Source organism: Podarcis melisellensis (genome assembly GCF_964234715.1).
Source record: "Podarcis melisellensis genome assembly, chromosome: 16".
Lineage (NCBI taxonomy): Eukaryota > Metazoa > Chordata > Lepidosauria > Squamata > Lacertidae > Podarcis > Podarcis melisellensis.
This window is the reverse complement of record NC_138533.1, coordinates 37,305,959-37,320,343: the sequence shown is the minus strand read 5'-3', so window position 1 is coordinate 37,320,343 and position 14,385 is coordinate 37,305,959. Positions and strand designations below refer to the sequence as shown.

Here is a 14,385-nt window from a genome sequence, read left to right as displayed (position 1 = left end):
CATCATCAATAAGGGACAGATTTCCCCATGCAAATCTCCCGGAAACAATGTATTTCATCTGGAATAAAGATTTTATTTATTTTATTTTAATAAAGATTACTTTTTATTAAAACATGTGAATGTGTTTGAATGCCTCTTAAAATGCCTGTGCAGACCACTTTCTCAGGCAGGTTTGTCAGCAGCGCTGTGTTTCTGCCAGCACCTCCTTAATTTTGCTAGCCCCCAATGCCAAAAGAGACCCAGCAAAGAGGCTTGTAGCAGCCGTCCCCAACTTGGTGCCTTCCAGATGTTGTTGGCCCAACTCCCATCATCTCTGACCGTTGGCTATGCCGATGGGAGTTGGATTCCAACAGCATCTGCATTGCTATCCTGTGCAAACGAACCTGTTTGCCTGGGATTTTTGGGTGGGCAGGAAGGTGAAGGGGATTTTTTTGCTGCTGCTGCAGATGAAAGTCCAGGTGGTTCATGGAGCGTGCTCTGCTTTTATCTGTTTTGTATGAGCAATGCTGGATCGGTTTTATTATGGTATATTATGCACATAATTAACCAGTGCAGCAATCTGAAAGCACACATTATACTCTGTATGAACATCCTAGGTTGGTCTTAATAAATTATGTTTCCTTCTGGCCTCGTGAGTTTTGTTCTCATGGGCTGAAACATGCAGTTCTTTCCCTGAGTTGCAAATCAGGAAAATCCAAGTTTGCATCTTGCCTCTGCTCTGCCACGTGGACTAAACTTCTCCATCTTCAAAATGAATATTTTAATACTGACACCTCTGTAAACATTGCAACAGATTGTGTATGTGAAACCCTTTGAACAGTTAAAAAAATGCTATGTAAATATTAGAAGTTTTTATAGGTTTGGTCTGAAAAAAAGAGTCCTGGAGAACTTGAAAGCTTGTTTGCTATTATGCCAGATTTTCATAGGTCCTCAGCTCTTGGAGGCAGGGAACTTTCCTCTTATGCTCTACATAGGACTAGGCACACAGAAGCTGCTTAATATATATTCTACCGTGGCTTCCTATTTTCACTAGAATGGCAAGATAAAAATTATCTAACAAATAATAATAATAAATCCATATACAGTAAATACAGTCATGCTAATTTTGCAGGTTGCTTTGCTTCCCCTGCCATTTATAAATACTGTACTTTTAATTGATCTATTGAGATTAAAAAGAAATAACAAACAAAAGGGTTATCCAGAGGAAAGAAAATTGTAATATTTGTTACATCACATCACAATACGTTATTCTTGTGTTTCTAATGGCTTCCTGCCACCCCATCATGCACCTACCATTTAATCTATCTAGTGTACTATTTATTTTCCTTTTCTTTTGTTAATTTTAATCAATATTATATTCTCTTATAATTATCCATCATACCACAGAAGTCACTCAAGGCCTGCCACTGACGTCATGTACAAAAAATACCTTAAGGATTACTGTAATAACATGACGTCACTGCCATTTATAAATAAATGTGTGTGTATATATAATTTACATGATTTACATTTTACCCTTCAGGGTGGAAGACATGGCAAAGAGAGGGTATTAAAAACAGTTCAAGACATTCTCCACCAGCGACCTCAAGTCTGCCAGGAACGATGCTTCCTCCTTTCTGCCACCAAAAGCCTGAGTAAACAGGAATGTTTCAAAATTCCTCCTGAAAGTCAGCAGCCAGGGAGGCAGATGGAGCTCACTAGGCAGGGCATTGTGCAAACACCCCCGTCGCGGGTCACCAACAAAAGGGCAGCGCCAGGCGGTGCCACCACCAACAAGGCCTCGCCGGCTGTCTGCGGGGTCTGAGAGGGGGTGGCCCAAACCGGCAGGCAGGCAGGCAAGCTGCCCCAGGAGGCGTCACGATCCCGCCACAGCCCGCCAGGGGCTGCTGCGCTCCTCAGGCATTTCTGAGTCGGGCGCAGCCGGGCAAGAACGGGTTAACTGAAAGCGCCGCTGGGCGGGGGAGGGCGAGATTTTTTTGGGGGGCGGAGCCTGCGAAGAGGCCAGGCTTGGCTTCGTCCAATGGGAAGCGAGCAGGCGATGGCCAGAGCAGGCAGGGCGCGCGCGCGCGCGCAACCGGCGGGGATCGATGCGCTCCCGTCTGCGGCGCCTGCAAATGGCCCGGGAGGGGGGCCGCCTCTGCCCGGTCGGGTCTCGGCCCGAGGCGCCGCCGTAGCTGCCGGCTTCCCGCGGGGGCCGCCTGCCCAGCGCCTCGCCGAGGCTCCTCGGGAGGGAGCGCGCGCGGGTGAAGCCGGAGGCGGATTCCGGCCCCGGTGACGTCAGGCGCGCACGTGGGACCGGGACCCGAGGGGGGGGGCGGATCTCGCTCGGCTTCGTCGCTCGCTCGCCCGGGCGGCAGCAGCAGGAGGAGCAGCGGGAGGAGGAGCGCGCTGGGCCGGGCGCCATGGCGCAGCCCCTGCAGAAGTGCCGCGCGGAGTGGCAAGCCCTGGAGGAGGAATTCCAGCAGCTCCAGGTAAGGCGGGCGCGTTCTTTGGGGGCTGTTCCTCCCGCTGCTCTTTCGCGGCGATCTCCGCTGCTGCGTAATCCCCGGGGAAGCCTCGCCGAGCAGTTTGGAGCCCCTCCTCCGGTGCGGCGGCAGAAGGGGCGCCGTCTCCGCCCCTGCGTAACCGGGCGCCATCAGGGCCGGGCGAGGGCTTCCCGCGGGGCCGCTCCGCGCCGCAGTCCCCCGGTGCAAGGCAAAGGCAAGCCAGTGCCGGGTTCGGCGACATGACCCCCCGGCGCGCCTGCCGTGCTGTCATTCAAATAGGCTCCTTCTGCGCTGTCTGGGTGCAGAGGTCTTTCGTAGGATTTCCTTGCTGCGCGAGGGATACGCTTCTTTTTCCTGCTCGGGGAGCCCGCAGGGTTCCGGGGTTCCCCCGGGAAGGGCGCCCTTTGCAATGCCAGCCCCCCTCCCGGCGCTGGCTGCAGCTGGCAGTCCCGGAGGTTCTCGGGGCCAGATCGGCGGGGAGGGGCCGCTGGTGGCTGCGGGGAAGCGAGCGGTGCTTTCGGGTTGCGCGCTTTAAGCAAAGCAAACTGGCGGGGGCGGAGGAGCAAGAGGTTAGGGGGCCCGGGGTGGTGCTGGTGGCCTCGAGCAGCCACCGCGCGCTGCGGTCGGAAAGGGGCCTTGGCGTCCCAGAGTCCTTTCCAATGTGGTAGCTTTGCGGGGAACCCCAGGGTGGTCGCCCCAGCACCTTCGGGGACCTTGCAAAGGAATGGGAGGGAGGGGGTAACTCCGCCCCCCCACCTCTGCTGATGCATCTCAGGGATCCTTTCATAAACTGCAATACTTCCTTTCTGGCGGCACCGCCTTACTCTTCTGCGATGCTCTGTTTTGTTTTGTTTTTTTCCTTGGGGAGCTGCAAGAAAAACACTGGCATTTTTGCACGGGGGAGAGGAAGAAGCCTTTCCATTGCCATTCCTCCCCGCCCCCTGGAGATTTTACACATTTGTACAGCCACCACTTCCAAGTCAGGGGAAGAAGTAATTTCCCCCCTAGGAAAATGGGCCATAGTGATAGACCATCTTCCCTACATGCGGAAGGCCCCAATTTCAGCCTATTTTTGGGAATGTCCCCTCCCTGAGTCCCTGGAGAGTTGCTGCCAGTCAGTGTTGGTGCAACTGAAGGCAACTTCAGATGTACTTGGGATCTTGTTGCCATTTAGGGGCAGGCAAACTGGAGCAGGTTCAGAGAGCAGCAAAGATGGTCATTGACCTGGAAAGCAGCTGCTGTGAGGGCAGGTAAAGGTAAAGGGACCCCTGACCATTAAGCCCAGTCGTGGCCGACTCGGGGGTGGCAGCGCTCATCTTGCTTTACTGGCCAAGGGAGCCGGCGTTTGTCCACAGACAGCTTCCAGGTCGTGTGGCCAGCATGACGAAGCCACTTCTGGCGAACCAGAGCAGCGCACGGAAACACCGTTTACCTTCCCACCAGAGCGGTACCTATTTATCTACTTGCACTTTGACGTGCTTTCGAACTGCTAGGTGGACAGGAGCAGGGACTGAGCAACCGGAGCTCACCCTGTCGCAGGGATTTGAACCACCAACCTTCTGATCAGCAACCCAAGGCTCAGTGGTTTAGACCACAGCACCACCCGCGTCCTGTGAGGGCAGGTAGAACCAGCCAGAGGTGTTTAGCCCAGAGAAAAGATGACTGAAGGGCGGAGGAGGGGCTATCAGATCCACAGACAAGAAGGCAAAGTCTCGTTCTCTGTTGCTCCAGAGGACAGAATTGGATCTGATAGGCAGAAGTTACAAGAGGGAAGATTTTGTTTGAACATTGTGAGAAACATCTTGAGAGTGAGAGCAGTTCATCAAGGACATGGCTATGCACACTAAGGCCCAGGGGGACGGATCTGGCCCCATCGCCTTCTAAATCCGGCCCGCAGACGGCCTGGGAATCAGTGTGTGTTTTACATGAGTAGAATGTGTCCTTTTATTTAAAATGCATCTCTGAGTTATTTGTGGGGCATAGGAATTCGTTCATTTCCCCCCTTAAAATTTAGTCCAGCCCCCCCCCCAAGGTCTGAGAGACAGTGGACCTGCGCCCCTGCTGAAAAAGTTTGCTGGCCCCTGATCAAGGAGGCATTGTTCCTTAGAGGAGGGTGGGGCTCCCTGGGGCTGAAGGGTCTTCAGGCAGAGGCTGGCCAGGCCTCAGTTGGAGACACTTCATTGCCTGCATTGGGCAGGAGGTAGACTAGAGGGGTCACAGCGGTTGTGCTCTTGAGCAGCAACAGAGACAGATTTAAACAGCCATTATTCATGGTGACTGTTTTTGGAACTGTCAGTGGTATGTGATGCTTCACCATCTAATTTTATTCAACACAATTGCTTTAAAGTTGCAGACTCAATTTTACATATTTTTTTTAAATTGCTTTAATTTCTTTTAAATGTTTGCACCTCTCTCCCCCGCCTCTTTAAATGAATATTTTCTCTTTTTTTTTTCTTTGCAAATCCCTTATAGGACTTGAATCGAGTAAGGTATATAATATTTGTTGGGTAGATAAATAAAATACGAAGAAGGGGCTGCCCCAAGGTTTTTGTGGTCTAAAATTCAAGTGCAGGGAGCAGAGGCTGAAGAGTAAATGGCGAAAAGATTCTTTATTTCAGAGGTCTGTATTTATGCTTAGTTTCCAGAAGGGACAGAGGCTCTTTCCCCGAGTCCGCCTGTCTCTCCAAGGAGGTGGAGATGGGGCAGATCCATCCGCCTAAGGACAAGGAACTGGCTTGTCTCTGAGGGAGAAAGAGGAGCCACCCCATATCCTCCTCCTGTGTCCTTTCTGCAAGGCTTCCTTTAGGTCAGTGGTGGGGGGCTGATCTCATCGGACTTCGACTCCCATCTTCCCTCGCCACTGGCCATGCTGGCTGGGACTGGTGGGAATTGGAGGGTGCCAGAGTTGTGCAGGTTGTTTTAGCCAATGCTTTGGGTGGTGAGAGAGGGAGGGGCTTGGCAATGGGGGCAGGAGGAGAGGCTGGTTTGCTGCGAGGCTGCAGTTGCCAGTGCCAACAGCAGATTATGCACCTGCTCTCCTAGGTGGGTGGTGGTGAAACAGCCCACAATTGCTCTCCCTCTTTTCTTTCTCTGTAGTCTATCTCATAGCATAGAAAAGATTCAATTGGTCTACAAATGTCTTAACCTAAAGCTTTTCTATTAGTGTAGAAAGCGCTTTCAGGACCCATGACTGAGTTGCTTCCTTACCTCTAGGGCGTCTCGCTAGTGCCATCACTGTACACCAAAAGGGCTTTAAAAATTAGAAGTAAAAGCCATAACGTATGTTTGGGTTAAACCGGGATCTGAAATAGTGGTCAAACGACTCCCAACAGGTATATTCCAGGGCCACGTAACTATCTGGTGATAGAACCCACAAAACAGTATGATCCAAAACTGTTCCCCAAGGCAGCTGCCAGCGAAAGAATAATAGCAGTGAACCCTGTACAGTGGACGCTCGGGTTGCGAACGTGATCCGTGTGGGATGCACGTTTGCAACCCGCAGCATTTGCAACCCGCAGTGGCGCGTCTGCGCACGCATGGGTTGCGGTTTAGCGCTTCTGTGCATGTGTGACCGCCGAAAGCTGGAAGTAACCCGTTCCGGTACTTCCAGGTTTTGGTGGGTGCGTAACCCGAAAAAACGCAACCTGGAGCGGCTGTAAGCCAAGGTATGACTGTACTTCAGAAGGACGTGCTGGAAAACGATAGACAGTAAAACCCAGCTGGTGGTTTGATTCAGCAGGTGCTGAGAAACTGCCTTGAAAACCATGTAAACATCTGGGAGAAGAAAAAGACCTGGCACCAAAAGTGAAGCCGAGTGGGTGCCAGGCAGGTCCCCTGGGAAGGAAGCAGGTGCCACCACAGAAAAGGCTTATTGCTTTTGCCTGCTTTGCTTCACTTGGCAGGGATGCCCGGAGGGGGGGGGGGCTGCCTTCTAACAGCTCTGCCTCGCTCAATATTCCTCTTTACCAGGTTTGGAGAATATTGCTTATTGCAATAGCAACAAGCCCCAAACTCACATTCCTTCTAGGGCAGCCTTGGGCCAGAGGCAAACGTGAGTGGAGCAACGGATGTAAACGTTACCTTTATATATACAACCTCTGCTACCTTGTGGGATGCTTTTGGGAGAAGCCAAGGCGAAGGAGTAAACCCTACACAAATCTGGAGTGGATGGATGGCACTCCTTCCAGCAACTCCTGGTGCCAAACATATTACCCTGCTTTTCTTTGGACCACATCAGTGAGGCTGAGGAGGGGGCCTTGTTGTCTAGTCAGCTCCCTGCCCAGGCTTGTGCCCCAGAGAAGTAATTTTGGTGCTGCTATCACAGCTGTTTGGCTTCACCCCTGGAGGTGCGCTTCATTGCCTCTCGAGTCAGACAGATGCCAAGAACAACGTCATAGATTTATCACGATTCCAGTCGGGCAAGAGCATTTGAGGAGGCTGGGAAGAAGGGCTGTACCTTGCAGAGAGTCCCACAGGCAAGGGAGAGAAACCTGTAGGACCTCACTGATGTGTTGAGGGCGGCTCAGTTGAGTTCCCACTGAAGATGTGATTGGCACAGGGTGAGGTGATCCAGTCACAGATTTCCTTACTTATTAACATTTGCAATATAACCATTTGCAGGATGTTGGAAGAGTAGGTCAAGACCCTCGAGAATGGAGCTGTTGGTGGAACCTGAGAGGGCGTTCTGTTTGTCAAAGCTAACAGCCTATCAGATACCTAGTGTTAAGTGCAAATAAATAAATTACAGACGTTTGGGAAACCTGTAGTGGTTGGCATGACAAACACCGCTATGACATCTCTGTCTAGATTTTGAATGCTTTGGTTTGATTGTGAGCCAATTGTAGACACAGCTCCCCTTTCCCCTGACCTGCAGTTTCAAACCAGCATTAGTGTTACTCCAGGTTTGCAAGGCTGTCATAGGGACTGCAGGGCAGGGGTGGCCAAGGTGGTGCCCTCCGTATGCTTTTGACCTTTCATCTCTCACCAGCTGTAATCAGCACAGTCAATAGACAGGGCCCAGGGGTGATGGAGGTCCAGGAACCTACAGAAGGCTACAAGCCCCCATTCTTGGCTTGTGTGGTTTGAAGCACATAATCATAAGGACTAGGAACACAAGAAGAGCCTGCTGGGTCAGCGCAATGACTCATCTAGCTCAGCTTCCTTACCTCACAGTGGCCAACCAAAGGCCTGTGGGAAACCAGCAAGGAGGACCAGAGTGGAACAGCAGCTCTGTCCCCACTTGTGATCCAGCAGTTGGTGCTGAGAGGCTGTACTGCCTGTGATGGTGTAGCTAGAACATAGCCATTGCGGCAAGAAGCTGTTGATAGGCCTATCCTCTATAAATGTGTCTAGTCTGCTTTTAAAGCCACCCAAGTTGGTGGCCAGGGACGTGGGTGGCGCTGTGGGTTAAATCACAGAGCCTAGGACATGCCAATCAGAACGTCGGCGGTTCGAATCCCTGCCACAGGGTGAGCTCCCGTTGCTCGTTCCCAGCTCCTGCCAACCTAGCAGTTCGAAAGCACATCAAAGTGCAAGTAGATGAATAGGTACCGCTCCGGAGGGAAGGTAAACGGCGTTTCTGTGCGCTGCTCTGGTTTGCCAGAAGTGGCTTAGTCATGCTGGCCACATGACCTGGAAGCTGTACGCCGGCTCCTTCGGCCAGTAAAGCGAGATGAGCGCCGCAACCTCAGAGTCGGCCACGACTGGACCTAATGGTCAGGGGTCCCTTTACCTTTACCTTTAAGTTGGTGGCCATCCCTGCCTTTTGTGGAAGCGAATTCCATCATTTCACTAAGCACCACATTATGAAGTCCTTTCATTCATCTGTCCCTGCATCTTGGGTGTCCCAGATAAGAACTGGCTGTATTCTATGGCTTTACATCCTTCTGCAAAATCGCAGCACATGCACTCATGTCCATTATGGTTCCAAGCAGGGCACATGATGTGTCCCATGACTCTTCGCTGCACTGGAGTTGTTTTGCCTCTGCCTGCATCGGAACATGCTTGTTTTTCAAAACAGCTCTGAGACCCAGGAGAGCAGATCCACACGGTTAGGCACCTTAAACATTAGCAGGCTCCTGGCAAAGCTGCTCAGCTGCTGTTGCCCTTTCCCTTTGCCAGTTATTTCTCTTGTGGATCAATTTCGGCCATGTGCCCCACCTCCATCTGTCAGGGAACTTTCTTTTGAGGCCACTGATCACGTTTCTTCTGCCTCTGCTTTCCCTGCCAAGGTTTTGTGCTTGTGAAGTGAAACCCACTCAGGTGATTTTGTGTGTGAGTCACAGGGTGCCCCTCTTTGCAGGTGTGTGTGTGTGTGGTTGTTGAGCTCTGTGCCCCTTACCCTGCGGTAAGTAGAAGCAACATAAATTGTTGAAAAATCAAAGCAAATCCATGTCATTGTGTTTTATACAAGTTGTAACATCCTTGTGATAGTGGGCTTTGAGTTATGCTGACGCAGGATTCTTACTTGTACCTTGTAAGTAGAATGTATTTTTAACCCTGCCCTTGAAACAGAACTTAACCAGGGTAGCTTATATAGCAGACTAAAGGGAGAGATACAGTCAGAAGGCGCATGAAGCTGCTGCCTTGCTGGAGCTAATCAGGTCTCGGTCTGGTCAGTTCCTGGATGGGAGACCATCTGAGAAGCACATGGATCCACTGGGTTCCGTGCAGGAAGAAAGGACTGAAATGTAGGAAAGTAAATAAATAAAAGCACTACAGATACAAAGCAGCAGATCAAAGTATCAGGATAAAACTAGTCACGATTGGACTGAAATTTGCAATCAAGACTGAGAAAATAAAAAGGGTTTTGCTAGGTGTCTGAAGGCTATCAATGTAAGCCCCCCTGGAGGACAGTGTTTCATAAACAGGGGGGCCACCACTGAGCAGGACGTCTTTCCAGTTGCCTCCTACTGCACTTTGAATGACCTTGGTGGCTATGTTGAAACCAACAAAGGCTTGGTTTCTTTTCTGGCTTCTCTTGCTGTGTCTCTCTGTCGTTGGCGAGCATCTAAATTGCGGCTGGGCAAGGAAACCATGGCAAAGCAAGGCTGTTGGGTTCTGCCACAATGCCAAACCATAGTTAAGGCAAGCTGTGGTTTGTAAGCCAACAACTAACCATGGTTTCACGTAACGGTTTGTTGGCAGATATCAAACCATGGTTGGTTCACTGGCCTGGGTATACCTGTTTGAACAAACCATATTGAGGCTAAACAAACCATGGCTTAGCATTTAGTGTGGACAGGCTCATGCAGAGATAGATGGTGCTACTCTGCTAAGGGTTTTAAAGATAACTGCTTTGGACGTAACTTGTACAAAGAGTCCCTTGCCTGGTGGACCATAGGAGAAGAAGCTTAGTTCTTTAGGGCTGGTGAACAGCCCCGTGATTTTCCCTCTTCCTCCATGGTGCCCTGAGTACTTGCTTTTATTTGTTGAAATTTGTTGTATCCTGCCTTTCCTCTTGAAGGAGCCCAGCGTAGTTATGTAAGACAGGTGGTGGATGTGGGCAAATGAGTGCCCTGTAGGTGCGGCAAAAACTGATTGCACTGATTGGCTTGCGCACGGAACTCTTTTGACGCTCACTGATGTGGGCGTCAAAATGCCTAATTACTTTCAGATACAGACAACCTTTCTCCCCTATGTCTCCCTTCTTTCCTGGCTCTTGAATTTTATCTTCCTCCTTACCTTCCTGCCTATCTGATTGAAAACAGGATTTCCAATCATTTCCCAGAGTTCCAAAACCATTAACAACAGGGGTTTAATTTAGTTAAAGATTCTAAACCAGGAAGATTCTTCCTGTTAGCCCTGTAGTACTGAAAAGAATGGGACATGGGTGGTGCTGTGGTCTAAACCACAGAGCCTAGGGCTTGCCAACCGGAAGGTCAATGGTTTGAATTCCTGCGATGGGATGAGCAATGGGTTGCTTGGTCCCTGCTCCTGCCAACATAGCAGTTCGAAAGCACGAAGTGCAAGTAGATAAATAGGTACTGCTCCGGCAGGAAAGTAAATGACATTTGCATACGCTGCTCTGGTTCACCAGAAGCGGCTTAGTCATGCTGGCCACATGACCCAGAAGCTGTACGCCGGCTCCCTCAGCCAGTAAAGTGAGATGAGTGCCACAACCCCAGAGTCGTCTGCGACTGAACCTAATGGTCAGGGGTCCTTTACCGAAAGGAATGAGACACGCTATTTTTGAAAATGTCATGTTTTTGTTTTAATTTCAACGTTTCCCTTCATTTCTGTTTTTTAAAAAGAATATTTATGAACTCTGTCAATGAAAAAAATATGCATATGGCTACATATGTACATGTATAGTACATATATTTTTCTTGCTGTAGATAATGAAGTATTTTAAATTACTAATATGGGGAGGGGTGGTACTTCTGCAACATACTTTGACCTGCTAATGTCCTGGCTTCCAAATCATGTATATTATTATTATTATGAATATAAATAAGTAAAGCATCACTTGGAAGAGAATTTTGAGCTGCTGTATAGAGTCTTTCTCTGGGTATTTAAGAACATATGTTGGGGGGGTCACAAACCCTTTTCAACCAGTGGGCACATCTCAAATTTTGGGAGAGTGCTGTGGGCGCCAGTCACAACATGGCTTCCATGGGAGGGTGTGGCATAAAACAAATATCGCATTTGGGAAATTTTCTAGAATTTCCATGCTAGGAAAGACTTTCTCTACTTTTGTTTTTATTTTATTATCACAGCTTGTAACAAACCTATGTGACAACAAGTAAACATAAACTGCAAACCAAAACAAAAGCAGCTGATAGTTCCTTCTGTCAAGAGAATTGCAATAGATCGCCTTGTATCTGTGAAAAACAATGATAATTTTAGTCCTTAATCCAGTAGATCTCTCCACAAGTTTCCATGTGTTTGAGCTGGCCTTTTCATTTGGTCTTTGTGGCACATCAGGGAAATAAGTGGTAGCCATACTGCATAAAAAGACAAAGTGTTTGATTTGCCTCTGGCTGTGACAAATTAACTTTTCAGCCAGGGCAACAGACCAGACTTGTGCATACTAAGAGTGCAGCGATAGCCCTGTACACGGGGCCAGTACAGTGGTACCTCGGGTTAATTCATTCCGGAGGTCCGTTCTTAACCTGAAACTGTTCTTAACCTGAGGTACCACTTTAGCTAATGGGGCCTTCCGCTGCCGTGCGATTTCTGTTCTCATCCTGAGGTAAACTTCTTAACTCGAGGTACTATTTCTGGATTAGTAAAGTCTATAACCTGAAGCATCTGTAACCCGAGGTACCACTCACTATTCGGCAATTTCTAGCCAAGGTATTTCTGCATCACAGGGCTAAAAACTAGTACAATGAGACAGAATTCTAGGAGGGAGTTGACGCTGAGCAGGCAGGAGTATAACCAGAGTTTGGCAACCTAAGGCCCATGGGCCGGAAGCGGCTGAGGAGGGTTGCTTAACAGGCCCATGAGCCGCCCCCAAACCAAGCTGCTCACTCAGTGAGTCCCTGCGCTGCGCTGCGCTGGTTTAGCGGCTCCAGAAATCGCTTCTGCGCATGCTGGAAATTATGTCTGCACGTGTCTGCGGTGCCAGAAATCGTGTCTAGCGCATGCCGAGACACTGAAAATCGCTTCTGCGCAGGTGCAATTTCTGGCACTGCGGACATGCACAGATGCAATTTCTGGCGCCACGCTGCGCCGGCCCGGCCCACGGAGAATCTCCGCGGGAGTGATCCGCCCCTTGCCCGGTAAGCTTTGCCGACCCCTGAGTATAACTCTCAACACAATGCATGCCACAAATTCTGGTCTTCTCTTGTCACTCGCTCAGTTTTACTTGGGAGCAGGGCTGGCACCAGCAGCCAACTGCAGACACCCTCAGTGGATGCCCGGTGATGAGTCCCCCCACAGCTTGTGCCCTGCTGTGTGCACCACCCACCATTTTGAAATGCCCCTCCTTGTGCCAGAGCCCAACTTAGCACTGCCGGAATTTTAAGATGGTGGGCAGGGGCCCCCAATATTGGCAAGGCCCCCCTAAGCCCTGGTCCTGGCAGTGCCGCCTTCTGTGCCTCCAAATCTGCTGCGTAAGCAAGGGCGGCCGTCTTTGGCAGGCAGAGTTACAGCGTCTGCAGGAAATTCCACGTTGCCTTGCAGCTAAACCCTTGGAATGAGCTTGCCCTTTGGAAGACGACGCCTTCCCCAGCATCGCCCCCAGTCATTTATCCACCTCAATGAGGACAGTCGCTCTGGAGTGCTTGACCTTTCAATAACATGCAAATAAAACTTTGCAATCAAACCTTCATTTTGGTTCGTTCGAGGGGTGCTGGTGTGGATTTGATCTGTTCAACTGATCCACTTTGCGTGGTGAAGGAGTTCAGTCTTGGTTAAGCAGCTGAACTGGATCTGGGTTCAGCTTACTTGAAATGGTCTTTCACTCCCCCCCCTCTCCTTTTTTATCAGCAAGTTGGTTTTATTGCAACTGCAAGCATCAAAAGTGCTGTCTGCAAAAGTAAAAGGGTTTTAGTTAATGTTTAATAGGCCTTTTATTAAGTAACTGGCTTGTGCCTTCCTAATTTCATTTCCTGTTCTGTTGAACTGAATGGGTACTGGGCAAGGGGGTGGCATGCTGTTCTTTATTACGCCCCTCTGGTTGTTTTTAGTGGGATTCCGCTCAAAGGTAGGGCCTGTTTTGAAAAAATGAGAGTCAAGCTCATCATTGGCCCATTTAGCCCAGTGTTGCGTGCACTGACTGGCAGCGGTGGCACTGCACACTTTTAGGCAGGATATTCCCAACCCCACCAGAAGGTTCTGGCGATTGGACTTGAGTCCTTCTGCACCCACAGCAGGTGCTTTGCCTCTTGACTAGCCCCTTCATCAGGGTCCTGTCTGTGTTGGAAGTGCTTAACAACCCTGACCACCCCTTTCCCAGGGAGTGATAAGAGGGAGATCTGCAGAGTTTTCGATTGTCTTTCATTCGGAAGGCCCCAGGTTCAGTTCTCCAGGTAGGACTGGGAATGTCCCCAGTGTGGAATTCTGGGGAGCTGCTGCCAGTCTGTGTAGGCAGCACTGAGCTAGATGAGCAAATGGTCTGACTCTGTATAACAAGGCGGCTTTCTACATTCCTCTCCATCTAGTTCAGTGTTTCCCAAGTTTGGGGCTCCAGCTCTTTTTAGACTACATGCTGAAGAAGGCAGACGGAGTCTGTCAGCTCCATTGCAGGGCACCCTCCGTCTTGGGGAGCCGGTGGGCTTGCTTAGCTGGGGGGGGGGCAGGAGCTTTCCTAACCCCCAGTTGAGCAGTGGGCCGGGGCCAACTGCATTGGCCTTGGCCTGCGAGGCACGGGGGTGAAAGCTTCACCTGGCACCTTACAGGCTGGGGCCAATGCAACTTGTTTCAACATTGTGGTATATTGCCAAACCACAATGTTGGACTGGCGATACACTGCAATCTTGAAAGCCCATTCACGGCCAAGTGGGGATTCAGTTCCTGGCCTCCCACGTCCTGGTCCAGCCCTCCAGCTGCCACACTGCCTCCTTGCATGAGGTGTATTGAGGATGCTGGTGTAACGGGATGGCACAGTTCCTTTTGCTTGCACACCCACTTCCCAAAGATCTAAGGTACCTTTGAAGCAGAGATGGGGAGCCTGAGGCCCTCTGGACTCCAGCTCCCATTAGGATCACACTGACTGAGGCTGATGTGGAATCCAAGAACATCTGGGCAGCCACATGTTCCCCATCCCTGCTTCACGTGGAGAAACTCTTTCAATGAGCATTGAATAGGGGGCTTAAAAAAAAAAGTCTCCTAAAGTCATTGGACACATCTTCCTATTCATTTAGCTATTTATTCATTTATTCATGTGGTCACGGCCTCTCTTGGCGCGAAGTTGTCCTGGAGGGGCTGCTTCACCAGCTGCTGCAAAGGAACA

General features: G+C 50.1%; 1 protein-coding gene across 1 annotated transcript in view; it reads left to right on the top strand.

Moving 5' to 3' along the window:
- Positions 1 to 2,316: 2,316 nt before the first annotated feature.
- Positions 2,317 to 14,385, top strand: part of TMEM120B (transmembrane protein 120B) — a 28,225-nt gene continuing 16,156 nt past the window's right edge. Inside the window, exon 1 of the mRNA XM_081893435.1 lies at positions 2,317 to 2,471. Within this exon, the coding sequence (XP_081749561.1) occupies positions 2,403 to 2,471 (69 nt within the window). The 5' untranslated portion in view covers positions 2,317 to 2,402. The remainder of the gene's footprint in view (positions 2,472 to 14,385) is intronic.